This window comes from Sminthopsis crassicaudata, chromosome 6 (assembly GCF_048593235.1).
Source record: "Sminthopsis crassicaudata isolate SCR6 chromosome 6, ASM4859323v1, whole genome shotgun sequence".
NCBI lineage: Eukaryota > Metazoa > Chordata > Mammalia > Dasyuromorphia > Dasyuridae > Sminthopsis > Sminthopsis crassicaudata.
The window spans coordinates 41,332,850-41,350,543 of NC_133622.1; the positions used below are offsets into that span (position 1 = coordinate 41,332,850).

General features: G+C 34.7%; 1 protein-coding gene across 5 annotated transcripts in view; it reads left to right on the plus strand.

Moving 5' to 3' along the window:
- Positions 1-17,694, plus strand: part of CEP135 (centrosomal protein 135) — an 83,032-nt gene that overhangs the window by 51,278 nt on the left and 14,060 nt on the right. For 4 of the 5 annotated variants that reach the window (XM_074276142.1, XM_074276143.1, XM_074276145.1 and 1 more), the window contains 4 exons: positions 2,634-2,802; positions 4,060-4,170; positions 9,273-9,458; positions 15,163-15,372. In XM_074276142.1, coding sequence (XP_074132243.1) covers positions 2,634-2,802; positions 4,060-4,170; positions 9,273-9,458; positions 15,163-15,372 — 676 coding nt within the window. Of the gene's footprint in view, positions 1-2,633; positions 2,803-4,059; positions 4,171-9,272; positions 9,459-15,162; positions 15,373-17,175; positions 17,637-17,694 lie in introns of those variants that run through there. The other variant, XM_074276146.1, reaches the window with a different exon arrangement.

The window sequence follows — 17,694 nt, forward strand, 5'->3', positions numbered from 1 at the left end:
AGGCTTAGTATGAGATTGATAACTTGAATTTTGTGGTGGGTACATGTTCACATGTCACACTTTGTTTAGTCATTTCCCAATTGTGGGACATTACTTACTTTCTAATTTTTAGATCTCAACAAAAAAGTGCTAGTATAAGTATTTTAGCATATACGGGCTCTTTTTTCTTATTGATGGCTTCCTTGGTGTGTAAGCCCTGTAACAGTCTCTGTTTACAAAGCCGTTGGACAGGGGTGGAGCCAAAATGGTGGAGAGTAGACAGGTTTTTGTCTGAGCTCTTCCTGGCTTCCCTCAGAGCAACACCAGTTCAAGCGTCTGAATGGGTTTTGGAGTGACAGAACCCACAAATATTTGGAGTGTAACAAATTTCCAGCAAAAGATATTTTGGAAGAACTTTAGGAAAAGTCAATCTCAGTTGGGCATGAGGGGAATGCAGCCCAGTGTAGGCGCAATGCAGGGAAGCCCAGGATAGAGGGAGGAATCTAGTGGGAGGCTCTTAGCCAAAATACAGCCATGTTGGCTAATCTGTCCTTGTTCAGAAGCCAGTGGAACAGCAGACTAGCTATAAAACTTCCAACACTAAATTCAGAAGACAGCCCCTGGACCCACCAGCATAACAAGCTAGATTTGGCCATGCCCACCAAGCACAGAAGGATGCTGGTAGCATCAGTCCAGGCAGTATGAAGCTACTGTTGCCTGTAGAAGAAGCTTGGAACAATCTTCTCTTTGCCCTAAGAGCAGACCTCAACCTTTAAAAATGAACAACTGAAAAATTTAAAAAACCAAAACAATAAAAGCTCTGGCCATAGATAGCTTATTATGGATACAAGGAAGAATATAGACGTTAAGCCCTGAAGACCGTAAATGCAAAACGTTGCCAGATAAAGCCTCCAAGAGTGATATGAGTTGGTCCCCATTTCACAAGACTCTCTTGGAAGATTTCAGAAAGAATCTTAAGAGAATTAGAAAAAAAAAATTGGGGAAAGGAAATGAGAACTTTGGAAAAGGAAACACAGAAATTGTCTGAAGAAAGCAGCATCTTAAAAAATACAATTGTTGAAATGGCAAAAATAAATAAATAAATAAATGGAAGTTGTAGAAATCACAGCTTAAAAAATAGATTTGGCTAAATGAAACAAGAAAACATCTCCTTGAAGAATAAAATTACTGAAATGGAAAAAAAAAGAGAGAACAATTCCCTAAAAAATAGAATAGATGAAATGGAGGAAAAAATCCAGTGAACAAAAACAAGTTTATTTAAATGTTCAATTGACCAAATGCAAAAGGAGTTAAAAAAAAAAAAACTAATTGAAGAAAGTCATTAAAAATTAGAATTGAACAAATAAATGGAAGTGAATTACTCAATGAGATAATCAAGAATCAGTCAAACAAAACCAAAAAAAAAAAAAAAAAAAAGAAAAAGAAGAAAATGTAAATACCTCATTGGAAAAACAACTGACCTAAAAAATAGATCCAGAGAGACAATATAAGAATTATTTGACTACCTAAAAACCACAATGAAAAAAGGAGCCTAGACAACATCTTTCAAAGAGGGTGGATATCATAACCACTTTATTTGCATAATTCCAAATTCTTTCCCTAAATGGTTCTGCTTTCTCATAGTTCCACCAACAATATATTAGAGTGCTTAACTTTCTACAGCCCTTTGAGCATTGACTATAGCCAATTTTTTTTAAATTTTGTCAATTTGCAGGGTGTGAGATGAAACATCAAATTGTTTTGATTAACATTTCTCTTATTAATGATTTGTAGCATTCTTTCATTTTACTCTACTTTTTCTTTTAAAAATATTTTTTATTATTCTGAATTTAATAAACATAATTTTTCACATAAAAGGAAAATTGAGAAGTAGAATTGTATATGGTGTAGCATTTCTCCATCATATATACTTTGTGCCTTTTTTAAGAAGTTGTATAAAATAAATTCAGCACTATAGTTCTGTCCTAGTGGATTTTTCTATATTTGCTATATTACCTTCTGGACAAATCCACCTAATATCATTTAGTCATCTTGAACTCAATATATCTAAGATAGAAGCCATTATTTTTCTTGTTTCTTTTGAGGATGTTATCTTTCTAATTACCCAGGTTTACAAATTTGGCCTCACTCTCAATTATTCATTCTTGTTCATCCCTAACAGCCTCATTTGAAATAATTTCTGAAATTGTCTGCTGCAGATAAATGTGGTGGAACTTGAGTTTGAGGGCTGGATGGGAGTTGAAAAGTTTTGAAGTGTCTTATGTGAAGAATATAGTAGGAAGTGATTAATAAAATACTGGTACATTTTTGATGGCCAACTTCTGAGGTTAGATGGGTACTTATTTCTAATACAGAGAATTCACACAGGTTACTACTTACTCAAGCATCATTCAATATATCCTGGATCCAAAAGGAATAAAGGCAACAGATTAGGACTGGAGATTAATAAACTATAAAATAGTGGAACTTTAAAGGGGAAAGTGATTCAAGGATGGGATTTACTCTACACACTAAAAGCATTGAAGTAAGGATATACACACTCTCCAAGCAGTTATAAGTATAATTCTAACATAATTATTGTTGCAAAATAAAGAAATTGCATTTAAGATTTTTGCAAATTGCTCACTTGGTAGACGACTACAGGACTTAATAAATAATCGAGAACGTGAGCTTGCCAGTGTCCAGCGCCAGCTTGATGAAAACCAAATAGAACTTGCTGAATTAGAAAGAGCAAGGGACATAGCTCTGAAGGAAAACAGACGATTACAAGATGACTTGGCTACAATGACCAGAGAAAACCAGGTATGACTGCTTCACAATAAATTTGTGTTTGAACTTATCATAAACTTTAATATTTTTATGTGAGATTTTAAGATTAGGATGAACTTTTTTTATATCCTTAACCTTTAATAATAATTTTCACTTTTCTATAATTTTTTTTTTTTTTTGCTGAGTCAGTTGGGGTTAAGTGACTTACCCAAGGTCACACACATAATATTAATTTTTAAGACGTTAGAACTTATATCTTAGTTTTATTGCACTTAGTATAGTACTGTGGTTCAAAGAGCTCCTTGTTATGATATAGCTGTGATTGTTTGACTATTGGGCCAAGGAACCCTAATGTAGAAATAGCATGTTCTTTCTCGCATTAGAAATACCCAGATAGAGAAGGACTGCATTCCCCAAACTTCATTTCTAAGTTATATACACAGCAATTCTTTTATATATGTTAAATGTACAGTTTCAGTCATTTGGAAATTATAAGTTAATTACTTTGTGAAACTGAAGTAATGAGGAATGGAAGTTTAATTAAATTAGTTTGGCATATGTAGTGTGAAAAGTACTTTCCTCATACTAAATGTTTGAAGTAAATAGTAATGTCCACTTCCTATTTTTCAGATATGAAGATTGAGGTATAGAAAGATGGTTTTTTTAATGCCTTGGGAGGGGAAGGGAAGAGAATAAGCATTTCTATATACCAGTGCTTAGCATTATTTTTTTTACAAGTACTATCTCATTTAATTCTCCCAACAACTCTAAGGTAGGTGCTCTTTTATCTTCATTTTGGAGTTGAGGAAAGTGACTTGTCCAGGGTCACAGTCAGTGTCTGAAACCAGTCTGAACTCAGGCTTCCTAACTTCAGGCCAAGCTCTTTATCTATTATATCACCAATTCTTTCTTACCCATGATCACACAGTAATATCCAAATGAATAAATAAATTTGAGTCCTCTGACTATTTTCAGTCATACTTAATGCTGAAGTTGAAAGGTTCATTAAAAAAAGTGTAGACTGTAGTTTTTCTACAATTTTATATTTTGAGTTATTAAGTTGGTATTCATCAAAGTGTACAGCATAGTATTATAAGTACACTTTAGGTGATGAACAATAGGTATTTTTAATGTTTTTCTAAACCAATAACCAGGTAATATATATGAAATTAACTATTAGGAATTAGTCTTCTCCTTTCTGTTCTTCCTTCAAATCAGAAGAGCTATCAAAAATGCAAAACTTAGCAGTATTCTTATCCTTTTATCACTTGAATGCTTTCAATTTGAAAGGCTATTTCACTGGAATTGGAACAAGCAGTTTGTGAAAAAGAAGAAATGAAAAACAGAGTTCATAATTATATAACAGAAGTTTCCAGATGTGAAAGCCTCATGGCTGCAAAGGTGAGAATATTCATTTCTATTTGTTTTTCTTGTCTCTCCTACTAGATTATAACATTCTTATCAGTATTTGCTGTGTTCTTTTCCCTTTTACCTTCCCAAGGATTGCAGTATAATATTTTGTATAAAAAAAACACTCAAATGATTGACTAATTTTCTTTTTTCTTTTTCTCATATGAATGTTTTTCCATTTCAAAACTTTTTTTAAAAAGCATACAACATACTCCACACATTTCAAAACAGTCTGTTTTTCCTTTGAATCTCTCCTTACAGTTGTTATGGGATTACTCTGTCATTTTTAGGGATCTTTATATTTGCAATAATTTTTATATTGGTTGATGTTTTCTTTGTCATATCTCTCCAGTATTCCTGGATTGGGGCTTTGTGCCATACCCAAGCATCTCCTCTCTACTGTGCTTTTGAATGGTTTGTTTGATTTTTTTGTTTGGTCACCTGAGTTCTTACTGAATGAGCAACTCCTTCTGGAATTTCTTTTCTCTTCCCACCACTCCCCTCTTTGAGGTTCAGAAACAGTTTTTTGGGGTCTCAGGCCACTGACAAGGAACTTCAAAGCTTTGGGATACACAGCTCTGAGATTAGTGCCCATACGTTCTTCCCCAGCAATTTACAACTCTGGTCAGCTATCTTGCAGGCTTCATATATCTTTAACTTTTCTCAGATAGAGCAGGGATATATTCAGGGCCTCCTTAGCTGTGCTGACAGTGTGCTGACATTGACCCCTTTCTTGTAGACTTAATTTTTCATACAGTTCTGGGGAAGAAAAAAGTCTTAATGTACATTGTTTCCTATTTGATTTTTGATCATTATTTACCTTGGTTCATCTTTAAGTTTTTGCTTATTAGGGTGAGAGAGTAGGTGAGAGAGTAGAGCAGCCTGCCTCCATTAAGGCAGCCATCTGAATTAGAAGCTATTGTTTTTGTTTTTAATATTTAAAAAAATTATTCAAAGTCCTTCTTACGCTTCTACCCTCAATTGAGAACACAAGTAGTCAATAAATATTCTCATTGACCATGTCTAAAAAAAATTTTGTTTAATTAAATTTGTTTAATTCTGCTGTACTTTACTTGTCTCTCTAGAGTTCTGGTTGGTCAAATCAGCATTTGATCCAGCAATGTATCTATTGGGTCTGTAGCCTAAAATATATATATAAAATAGGAAAAAGGATCCAAATATGCAAAAGCGTTTGTAGCAGCCCTTTTTATTTTGGCAAGGAACTGGAAATTGAGGGGATGCCTGCCCAACAGTTGGGTGATGGCTGAATAAGTTAGGGTATATGAATGCAATGGAATACTATTGTTCTATAAGAAATGATGAGCAGGTTGATTTCAGAAAAGCCTGGAAGGACTTACATGAACTGAGACTGAGTGAAGTGAAAAGAACTAGGAGAACATCATACACAGTGACACCATTATGTGATTATCAACTATGATAGACTTAGTTCTTCTCAGCAATGTGGTAATCCAAGACAATTCTGGTATTTTGGGGATGGGAAATGCCATAGAAAACTATGAAGGTAGATCAAAACACAATATTTTCATCTTTTTAAAAAAAAATGTTTGCTTTTTCTCTTTCCTGTGGTTTTTTTCCCCTTTTGTTCTGATTTTTCTTTCACAACATGATTAATATGGAAATATGTTTAAAATGACTGTACATGTTTAATCTATACCAGGATCTTGCTGTCTTAAGAAGGAAGGGCAGGAAGAGAGGAAAAAAAAAATTTAGAACACAAATGCTTACAGAGGTGAATGAAAATATCTACATGTATTTGGAAAAATAAAATACTATTTAAAAAATAAAACTTAATGAAAGGGAATTTTTTTTGATATGTTTATTTTTTATAAATATTTCTTTTCTTTGTTTTTAAATGGAGAAGGGGAGAGAGGTTAGCCATAGAAGTGCAAAAAATAAAAAAGTTGGGGGGAGTTTCCATTGAACCTTTTTTTTTAAAGAGTTCAGCATTAGTAGTATTCCATCATATTTGTGTACCATAACTTGTTTATCCATGTATTCTTTAGATTCTCTTTTTTTTGTATCTTGAAGAGATCAGGTATTTGTACATTCTTAGTTATAGTTTGTTTTGCTTAGGACTCATCCCTCCCTTAATTATCCCTTTTTTCTTTCCTTTCTATTTCCTGGTTGGGTGAAATATGTTTCTGAACCCAAAATTCTGCACATGTGCACATGTGTCTCTGTGTGTATGTTTTAACCAGTTCAAATGAGAGTGAAGTTGAAGTGTTAGCCACTCTCCTGACATCTCTATTTACATGGATAAAGGTGAGATAGTTTCCCCTAGCCTTCCTCTCATTCCTTCCCAATGTTTTATTCCTTTACCTCTCTTTTCTCATGATCATCAGACATTATAAAACTACTCCAAGGATTTGTCTAATTGGATTCCCTCAGTGATCTCTGATGATAGTAAAATTCAGAGGGCACATGTTTCATCTTCCCACATTAATGTAGTTAATTTATCTTTGTTTAATCCTTTATTACTGTTCATGTTTACTTTTTTATGTTGTTCTTTACCTCTATATTTGAACTTCATAATTTATCTAAAATTCTGGTCTTTTTATCAAGTATTCTTAGAAATTCTTTATTTTATTAAAGATCCATTTTACTCACTTTTCTAGTCACTTTTGCTGTTAGGTAAGTTATTCTTGGCTATAAGTTCGTACTCTTTGTCTTAAGTTACCAGTGAATTCTGTTTCCACTTTGCCCCCTGTTTCTAAGACATGGACAATTTTTATTTTAAGATATCCTTAAAATAGGATATTAAGCCTTCTTTTTAAGGTCTTGATGTACAAATTCTTAAATTTTTTTTCTCCTAAATCTGTTTGCTAGCTTAACTGTTTTTGATGAGATATCTGGCAGTTTCTTCTATTTTTTTTTTCAATCTTTGGGGTTTTGTTTTATTTCTGGCTGTTCCTTGGAATCTCTGACTTATTTGATCCATCTTAATTTTTTAGGGAGTTTGCTGGTTGGGTAAGTTTTTTATTTCTTGCACCAAGCCATTAGTTCCCTTTCCAGTTCTTTTTTTCATAGCTCTCATTTCTCTTCTAAAGTGGTCTTATTCTGTTTATAATGACTTTTTTTTCATCTATTCTAGGGAATTCCATTTGAGTTTGTACCAAGCTCTGCTTATACATGGTCTGGAGTCATTCTCCTCTTCTACATTTTGTGTTTTGCTTATCTCTGCCCATAGCTCCTTAATGGGGGGCTGCTTTTTTTTTTGTTTCCCCATTCTTCCAGCCCACTTCCTGACTTTTGGACCTGTTGTTCAGTCTGGGCTCTGCTACGCTTCTAGTGTAAAGATAGTCTTGGCTGGTCATAGGATACTGAGGATTGTGTTATTCCAGACTCTGCATCAGACTAGGGACCTGTGAGCTTCCTTGATCCCAAAGTGCTGTGACTTAGGGGAAAGTCTGATTGTTGCTTTCATGCTCCAACTTCCGCAAGTGTCTGACCTGGGTTTGGATCTGTGTAAGAGTAGAGTTGCTGGACTTTGCTCGTCCCCACCAACTGGAAAACTTTGTTGCTTCAGAATGTCTCAATTTTAGATTCCTCTTTGGTCTGAAATTCCTGTTTTGATTATTTCTTTGTAGACTGTGCTAGCTACTAGGAATGAGATACTACTTTGTGCTTGGTGTTTGAGCCATTTCACTGATGTTATGGCTTTTGAACTTTCCTTATCTGTGTATTGCTCTGGGCATCTGGCCCTTCCCCACCTAATCTCCAGATGTGATACCCCTTGAATAAATTCCCCTTTTAGTCAACCCTGAGTTTCTTAGTAGAAACTAGGTATTAGACAAAAAAAAAACCTCTCAGATTAACACCTGCTCCTGTCATGGGGCTCCAATACAATGGAATGCCCTTTTCTCCTAATTTAGTATATTTATATTACCATTTAAATTTCTTTAAAAGCAATAACTAGCAGGAAAAAAAAAATCAACATTCAAGATAAGAGATAAAACCTTATTTAAAAAAGCCAAATTAGAACCCAATGAATTAACAAGCAAAAAAAAGTTTTTCTATCACCTTCCAGATATCTCCTTGAAGTTCTGCTATCTCTACTTTCTTACTTTTCTTCTACTTTCCCTTTTTCAGTTCATGGAGGAGCAAAGTAGCTCCCAATTGAAAGCAGTCTACTAATATTTTTATTTGCTAACTTATTTAGAGTACTTTTATTTTAAAATATATTTTTATTGATATGCTTTGTTTTTGATATCACACTTTTAATGACTTCTAAGTTTTCCCTGAGCCAGAGGTTCAGTCTTTTTTAACATCGATAATCATTTAGCAATGTAGTATATCTTCAAGAAATGAAAATATGTCTTAAAAGTTTCAGGTCACCCAGAGGACAAAGGAGAGAGGTGTATAATCAGTTTGAGTAGGTTGTTACTTGAATTGGCAATTGGCAATGAAAAATTGCACAGAACCCCAAAAGAGATATTCTAAGAAAGGTTTAAAACTAGAAAATGAGGTGAGAATATGTGACTAACATTGGTTAGCCTCCTAACTCTTGATAGCCAAAAGATCTAGGGCAGGGTGGTCTAAATCAGAGGGCTGTGAACTTTAAATATATACACACTAACATACATATATGTATATCATTTGATATGTTTCAACATATGTTTCATTTTTAACCTACTTGTTTTGTTCTGTTATCATAAGACAACTTTACAACTATATGACTCATTTGTATACATATTGTTTTGTGTTATTCTCCACCTCTTCACTTCACAGAAATTATTGATTTTTGTCTTTGTATCTCAGCACTTAGCATTGTACCTGGTACATAGCAAGTGTTTAATTAATGTTTGCTGATAAATATTGTTCTCTTAAATACCTGCTTCCATCTGTAGTCACATCACTACTCTCTGTGAGCACCTTTCACACCACATCTCCACTTGCTTTGAATCTTCTCTCTCTTTTTGAGGTGGTGGTAAGGGGGGGTAAATGGAAGGACAGCTGTATTATTGCTTTCCACTATGTATTGGGTGATAGATATATATTTTAAGTATTTTTTTCTTACATTGAATGCCTCCAAAAGTGATAATTACTTATTAATATAATTATATTTCAACTAGGAACAAGAAAATCAAGATTTATTAGATAAATTCCAAATGCTCCATAGTCGAGCTGAAGACTTAGAGATAAAAGCCCATCATGCTGAAGGAGAAAGTAGCTCAATACGGCTTGAGCTCCTTTCAGTTGATACAGATAGGAGACATCTTCGCGAGAGAGTGGATCTTCTAGAAAAAGAAATTCAAGAGGTAACAAACTCAGGTCAATTGTTCAATGTTATGTGATGATTTAAAAATTAATTTTTGATACAGTACCTACTATATGTAAGTGAATTGATTTCTTAAATGACTTAGTTGTAGGTATTGACTTTAAAAAATGTAATTATTTTGAGGTATTTTGACTTAAAATCCTTTGTTTCTTATGTTTACTAGGAAACATTTTCACTTTTTAAATAATAGATTTTTTTCCTCTTGCTAATTTAATTGCAAGCTTTTATTTTTGCTGGGCTATTATGGAACTAAGTAAGTTGTTACAGTTTTTCTGGAAGCCAGAATATGTTATTTCAAATGTTACTTTTAAACCATTTATTGACATAGTTCATGCTATGTACATTGAACATCCTCATTAAGGCAATACTTCCCATTCTAAGGGGATTCAAGTGTTAAGCACTCACCCAATTCAGAGATAGGAGGGATCCTGAATTCTTCCATTCATCAAACTGAGTGTTTGAATATTGATGATGATGATAATAAGTAGCATTTTTGTATAGTGCATATCATGTGCCAGGCATTGTGCTAAGTGTTTTATAAATGTTATCTTACTTGATTCTCTCAACAATTCCTCAAGGTAAATGCTTTTCACAGGTGAAGAAACTAAGGCAAACTGCAGTAAAGTGACTTGTCAAGATCACATAGTTTGTTAGGTCTAAATCTGAATTTGAACTCGGGTCTCCCTGACTCCATGCTTGACACTCTTTTCTATGAGTCAGAGCTGCCTCTAGTTAAAAGTATATCAGTAACTGTAGATGTGATAAGGATTGAGTACTAGTATCCAATACCAAAGAATTTTATAGATCATCTAAAGAAATTGATAAACACATAATAGGCAAATAAGATGTATTTGTTAACATGGAAACAGGACAAAGCCTTGGCTTTTGTTACAACTATTAGCCTTGAGAAGGCTCTGAGACATTGCTGATAATATAAATTAGGACATTCCTTATTTACATATGTTGGCCTCTTTTGGCATTCTTTTGATGTAAGTGTTAGACCTTCATGGTATTCCCTGTCCATATGGGTAATATTAGCAACCACGTAAATGAATATTTTTTTAAATTTTTCATAATTTTAATTTTGTAATTATTTCTGTTTTATAAGTAGGAAAATTACATAAATATATAAAATATATGTGTATATATAGTATAGTGTACATACTTATATATTTGTATCTTCCCTTTATAAACACCACGTATATCTAAAATTAAATATATATCTTTAGCCTGTGTGTGCTTTTAGGATTTTGTTTTTAGCAGAGTTTTTTCTAATATAGAGCAGTTAATGAAAACAGTCCTAGAGTCTTACAATTCCAAAGTTGAAAAGGTCCACAGATTCTGAAATTTAGATCCTGATGAAAAATAAAGAAATACTGAGGTGAATTGATCTAGAAACTTTTGTAATCTACATAGATTTTTTTTGTTAGTTTTCAGAAAGCAAAATATCACTGATTATCTCTAAATTTTGCCTATTAAAGAAATAAAATAGTATTTAATTAGAACAATTCTTTTCAGACTTAGATTTTCTCATGGTATTCCCATATGTTTTGTTTGTTTCTTTTTCTTTTCTTTTTTTTTTTTTAAAACATAAACAGAATTTTTGTAGCATGAGTTATTCAGGACATTTTTTTTAACTCAAAACATTTATTTATAAATAAATCTCAGATAATTTTTAAATTGATAGAATGTCAGAATAATTGATTAATTCTCTTGGATGAACTCATATACTCCACATTTTTATTGCAATAATCTCTTTTTTTAAATTTTTTTTTGAAATTTAAAAATTTTAAAAACATCAAAAAAAGTTATTTTAAAATAAATATTAGAAAACACCTTTTTCCCTTCCACATCAAACATAATATGCTAGTGCTCCAATCTGTTCTATGTACTCAGAATTAAGCTTTTGAGATCAGCAGAATACCTGAAGCCAAATAGAGAACCTGGATTTGAAATCAGGTCCTTCTGATTGCAGGGCCAGTGTTCTATCCACTGTGCCATCTAGCTGTTCCCAATAGAGAGAACTTATCATAAAACTGGTTAAATGATTTAAACTTATTTTGGGAACCAGTAAGTATTGTAACTAAGCCCAGATCCTCCTTCTGTGAAATAACTTTGCTTTTTAAAATTTTCACTATAATTTCATTCTTACTTGAGAGAGAGTGAGTAAGAGAGAAAAACAACAAGAGAGAGAGAGAGTGCGAGAGATCTAGAGAGAGAGAAAGTGAGAGAGCTAGAGCAAAAGAGAGGGAAAGTGAGAAAGAAAGTGAGAAAAAGAGAGCAAAAGAGAGAGAGAGAGACAGAGCAAGAGCAAGCAAGTGACAAGAGCGAGAGAGAGAGAAAGCGAGAGTGTGAGTTAGAGAGAACAAGAGTGAGCGATAAAGTAAAAGAAAGTACAAGAGAGCAAATAAGAGAGCAGGAGCGAGATAGAGCAAGTGACAGCAAGCTAGCGAGGGAGTGTGCAAGAGCAAGCAGTGGAGCGTGAGAGCTCTCTTGCTCACTCTTGTTCTCTTGCTTTCTCTAGTTCTCTTTCTCTCTCGCTTGCTCTTGCTCTGTCTCTCTTGCTCTCTCTCACTTTCTAGCTCTCTCGCTCACTCTTGTGTGCTCCCTTGCTCACTCTCGCTCCCTCGCTCACTTGCTCTTCCTTGCTCTATCTCATTCTTACTCTCTTGTTCTTTCTCACTCTCATTCTCTCACTTTGTCTCACTTGCTCTCACTCTCTCACTTGTCTTTCTCTCTCTTGCTCTCACTTGCTCTTGTTCTCTCTCTCTCGCTTTCTCTTTCTCACTCTCTTGCTCTCTCTCTTGCTTTCTCTAGCTATCTTTCTCTCTGTCTCTTTCTCACTCTTTCTCTGTCTCGCTCTTGTTCTCTCTCACGCGCTCTCTCTTACTTTCTCTAACTCTCGGTCTTTCTCAATCTCGCTCGCTCTTGCTCTCACTCTTGCTCTCTTGCTCGCTCTTGTGTACTCCCTTGCTCTCTTTTGCACGCTCCCCCACTCGCTCTCGCGTGCTTCCCCACTCTCTTTCGCACGTTCCCTTGCTCTCGTTTGCTCTATTTTGCTCTTGTTCTTACTCGCTCTCATTCTCTCTCACTCACTTTCACTCTCTCGCTCTCTCTTGTTCTCAGTCTCTCTCACTCGCTCTTGCTCTGTCTCACTCTCTTGCTCTCTCTTTCTCACTTTCTCTAGCTCTCTTTCTCTGTCCATCTCTCACTCGTTCGCTCTTGCTCTGCCTCTCTCACTCTGCTGCTCTCGCTCTCTCTTGTGCTCTCTCTCACTTTCTAGCTCTCTCGCTCGCTCTTCTGTGCTCCCTCACTCTCGCACGCTCCCTCACTCACTTGCTCTATTTTGCTCTTGTTCTTACTTGCTCTCTCTTGTTCTCTCATTCACTTTTGCTTTCTCTCACTCTCTCAACTCTCTCTCTCTCTCCATCTCTCTTGCTCGCTCTTGCTCTGTCTCAATCTCTTGCTCTCTCACTTTCTCTACCTCTTTCTCTTTCCATCTCTCTCGCTCTTGCTCTGTTGCTCTCACTCTCGTTCTCGTGCGCTCTCTCTCTCACTTTCTAGCTCTCTCGCTTGCTCTCACATGCTTCCCTGCTCACTATTGCATGCTCCCCTGCATGCTCTCGCGCGCTTCCCCACTCACTTTTGCACACTCCCTCGCTCGCTTGCTCTATCTTGCTCTTGCTCTTACTCACTTTCTCTTGTTCTGTCACTCTTGCTTTCTCTCATTTTCTATTGCTAGCTCTTATTCTCTCTCGCTTTCTCTCTCTCTCTCTCTCTTGCTCTGTTTCACTCTCTTGCTCTTTCACTTTCTGTAGCTCTCTTTCTTTGTCTCTTGCTCTCACTCGCTCGCTCTTGCTCTGTCTCTCACTCTCTTGCTTTCTTGCTTTCTCTAACTCTTTATCTCTCTCTCACTTGCTCTTGTTCTCTCTCACTCTCTCTTGCTCTGTCTCACTCTCTTGTTCTCTCACTTTCTTTAGCTCTTTGTCTCTCTCTCGCTCTTTCTCTCTCATGCTCTGTCCCACTTTCTAGCTCTCTTGCTCGCTCTTGCATGTTCCCTTGCTTGCTCGCTCTCGCTCTATCTCGCTCTTGCTCTTACTCGCTGTGTTTTGTTCTCTCTCATTCACTCTCTCTCTCTCTCTCTCTTTCTCTTGCTCTCTCGCTCACTTGCTTTCTCTCTCACTCTCTCACTTTCCCCTCCCCCTCTCTCTTGCTCTCTCTCACTCTCTGTCTCTCTCGCTCAGTCTTGCTCTGTCTCTCTCACTCTCTTTCTCTCCTCACTTTCTCTCTAGTTCTCTCACTGGCTCTTGCGCGCTCCCTCACTCACTCCCTCTCGCTTGCTCTATTTTGCTCTTGCTCTTACTTGCTCTCTTGTTCTCTCTCACTTATGTTTTTCCATATGAACTTTGTTGTTATGTTTTCTAGGTCATTAAAATAGTATTTTGGGAGTCTGACTGGTATAGTGCTAAATAAATAGATTAGTTTAGGTAGAATTGTCATTTTTATTATATTTACTCTCTCTATCCAAGAGCATTTAATATTTTTCCAATTGGTTAGATCAGACTTAATTTATGTGGAAACTGTTATGTAGTTTTGCTCATATAGTTTCTGATTTTCCCTTGGCAGATAGATTCCTAAATATTTTATATTATCAGTAGTTACTTTAAATGGAATCTCTCTTTGTAATTCTAACTGTTGGATTTTGTTGGTGATATATAAGAATGCTGATGACTTAGGTGGGTTTATTTTGTATCCTGCAACTTTGATGCAAAAATTTTAAACAAAATATTAGCAAAGACATTAGAGAAAGTCATCCCCAGGATAATACACCATGACCAAGTATGATTTATACCAGCAATGCAGGGCTGGATCAATATTAGGAAAATTATTAGCATAATTGAATATAACAAATAAACAAACTAACAAAAATCATATGATTATCTCAATAAGTGCAGAAAAAGTATGTGATAAAATCCAAGACACATTTCTATTATAAACAGTAGAGAGTATTAGGAATAAATTAAGTTTTACTTAAAATAATTAGTATCATCTATTTAAAACCATCAGCAAGTGTCATATGTAATGGGGATAAAGTAGAATCATTCCCAATAAGATCAGGAGTGAAACAAGGTTTTCCCTATTAACATTACTATTCTATATTTAAAATGTTAGTTTTAACCATTAATTCCATCTGGTGCTGGAGATTTTTTTCTTAGTGGGTTGACTATAAGCTTATTCAGTTTCTTTTTCTAAAATAGGACTATTTAAATAATTTATTTCCTTCTCTGGTAATCTGAGCAATCTATATTTTTGTAAGTAATCATATATTTTATTTAGATTATCAGATTTATTGCCATATAGTTGGGCAAAATAACTCCTACTTATTCCTCTAGTTTTCCCTTCACTGGTGGAAAGTTTCCCTTTTCCCTTTTGAGACAATTTGATTTCCTTCTTTCCTTTTCTAATCAAATTAACTAAAGGTTGGTCTTATTAAAGGATTCACAAAAGGATATAAAAAACTTTTCAGCATATTTAAACGATGCTGTTGTTAGATAATTGACAAATGCAGCATTTAGAATCCATATTTTATGTAAAGAAGCAAATGTCTGCACAGAATTCGAAGTCTTTATGTGGTTATTTTGTAAGTTTTGTAAGATTTCATTTCTATTGATTTTTTTTAACAGCACATAAATGCTCACCATGCTTATGAATCTCAGATATCCTCAATGACAAAAACCTTGTCTAAATTAGAGGAAAAGCTCAGATGTGAACATGATGAAAAAGCATCAATTTTAAATGACTTATCATCTCTGAGAGAACTCTGCATTAAACTTGATTCAAGCAAAGAATTCATTGCTCGTCAGTTGGCCTCCAAAAACATAGAATATGAGAGGGTAAGAAACAAAATATACATTTTATTAGTCATTTCATTTTAATTTCACTTTTCTCTAAGTTAATCCTTTTTACTTTAAAGGCCATTATTTAAACTTGTTTTCCCACTACTACTAAAAATTAGCACGACCCTTTTAAAAAGTATGATAATCTGGGTGCTCTTTGAGGCAGCAGGTGATTCCCTGAATCTGGTAGCACACCTGCCTCCCTGCTGCCCCTCAGATCTCTTGCGGTCTCAGAACCCAGTGTTGTATGTGTCCTTCCTCTACAGAGTCTTTCCTGAGCTACCTTAGCACTAAGTATTTAAACACTCCCCTTTTTGAAATACAACTTCATGCTTTCTTGTCTCATTATCTTTTTATCTTCCTAATAGAATGTACGCTTCTTAATGAAAAGAATTTTTGTCTTTGTGTCTTTTTTTTTTCTTTTCATTTTTGTCTTTATTTCCACAGTGATAAGCCTAGTACTTTGCACATCTTTCTCTTGGTGCAAACCTATGTAGGGATGTTTTGGTAAGAAAATTACCTCTAGCATTATAGATTGAGCTCTTCAGCATCTTTTATTCTGAAGGAGTAGCAAAGGCACAGCTTCTTTTGATTGCTCGGACCTAGCTTTGAACGAAGGTCATCCAGACTCCCAAGTGCAAGTCTTTATATGACACACCAAGCTGCCCTCTATCTTATATGTGGTTGATAATTAAGGAATCTATATTAAATTAAGTTTTGGGGGCTTCATTTGTGGAGCAGAAGTTACTTACACACAACATAAAATAGGAGTATTAACATCCTTTTTTTTTTTCCTCTTAAAAAAATTATACCTGAATAGAGAAAAGTGGTTCCTTAAAATTCATTAAGGTCTTTTGTTACCCTTATTTAACCAGAAAATGAAATTACAAGAATTCTTTGGAATTCTGTTGAGTTGAAGGTTTAATTTAAGACCTATTATACATCATAGGATGCATTTTTAATTGAGTTTCTTGTTGCACTGTTTCTTGTTTTCATATATTGGGAATATAGGTCATCAGCTTTGGTTCACAGACTATTAGCAACAGCATTTCAGAATTCCATTGTTACTATCAATCTTCCCATTTAAATGGTTTTACGTGTGTGTGTACACATACGTGTGTATACATATTTTACAAATAGAACTGCTCAAGAAATGAGATTAGCCCTGTAGCCATAAAGATTCATCATGTGATAGAGTTTTAGACCTAGAAGGCAACTTATATGTAAAGCCCCCTCATTTTAGAGCAGGGGAAAGAGGAATAACAGTTAATTGATTTGCCCAAGATCACACACTAACACAGAGAACCTTGAATTCTGGTCTATAGAAAGTTAAGCTGTAGTATTGATTATGAATAACATGAATGATTAACATCTCTACAAAATCCTGAATTCTTATTTTTTCTAGTATATTGACTAAATTTATCCTAATAAGCATATGTGATGTAGCAGTATTTCTCTAATTCATGTTCTTTAATTGAAAACTTCTTTTTTGATATAGTAAAATTTTATGGTCCCATCAAAATATAGTAATTCTTTGGGGAAACAGTAAAACCAATTTTGCCAACTCTTTTCTTTACTCTCTGTGTACAGCTTAAACACTCATTTTACCATATTATGCATGTAATTCTTAATTTTATCTTTTTTCAGTCAAAAAGTGTTTATTATTGTCTCTCCTTTTATAAATAAGAAAAATGAAACCCTTGTAACACATTGATGTTCAAGCAAAATAAATTTCCTCATTGGCCAAGTTAAAAAATGTTTATGTAATTCTGTATCTTGAGTCTGTCACTTCTCTTTTAGGAGTTGGGTTACATTATTTCTCATCAGTCCTCAGCAAGGAAGGAAGCTTTTATTAAGCACTCTACTATGTGCCAGGTACAAATATAAGCAAAAAGAAAAAACAATATTTGTCTTTAGAGGAGTTTATATTCTAAAGAAGAAAATCAACAAACAGAAAGGAGCTAAAATTGTTGGGAGGGTAGGGAGGCATTAAGCTAGAGGTATAATTTTGAAGGCCCCAAAAGTCAAGAAGAGGACCAGAACAAGGGAGTGCAGGCAAGATTGGCCAGCATCCTTCACCAAATGGAAGATTGAGAAGGGGGAATAGGTCTTGTAGGTGAATACCCAGGGATCAGCAGACCCAAATGTGATTGAGTATTTCAGGACAAAGAGGCCTCAGGCACTGCAGGAAGTTTCAGAATGAGAGTAATAGAGAACATGATTTTGAAGTCACCTCAAGAATAGGGCAGGAAATAAAAGTCAATCAGTATTTATTAATTGGTTGGTCATTACATTGATCAAATCATTGAACCATATTTT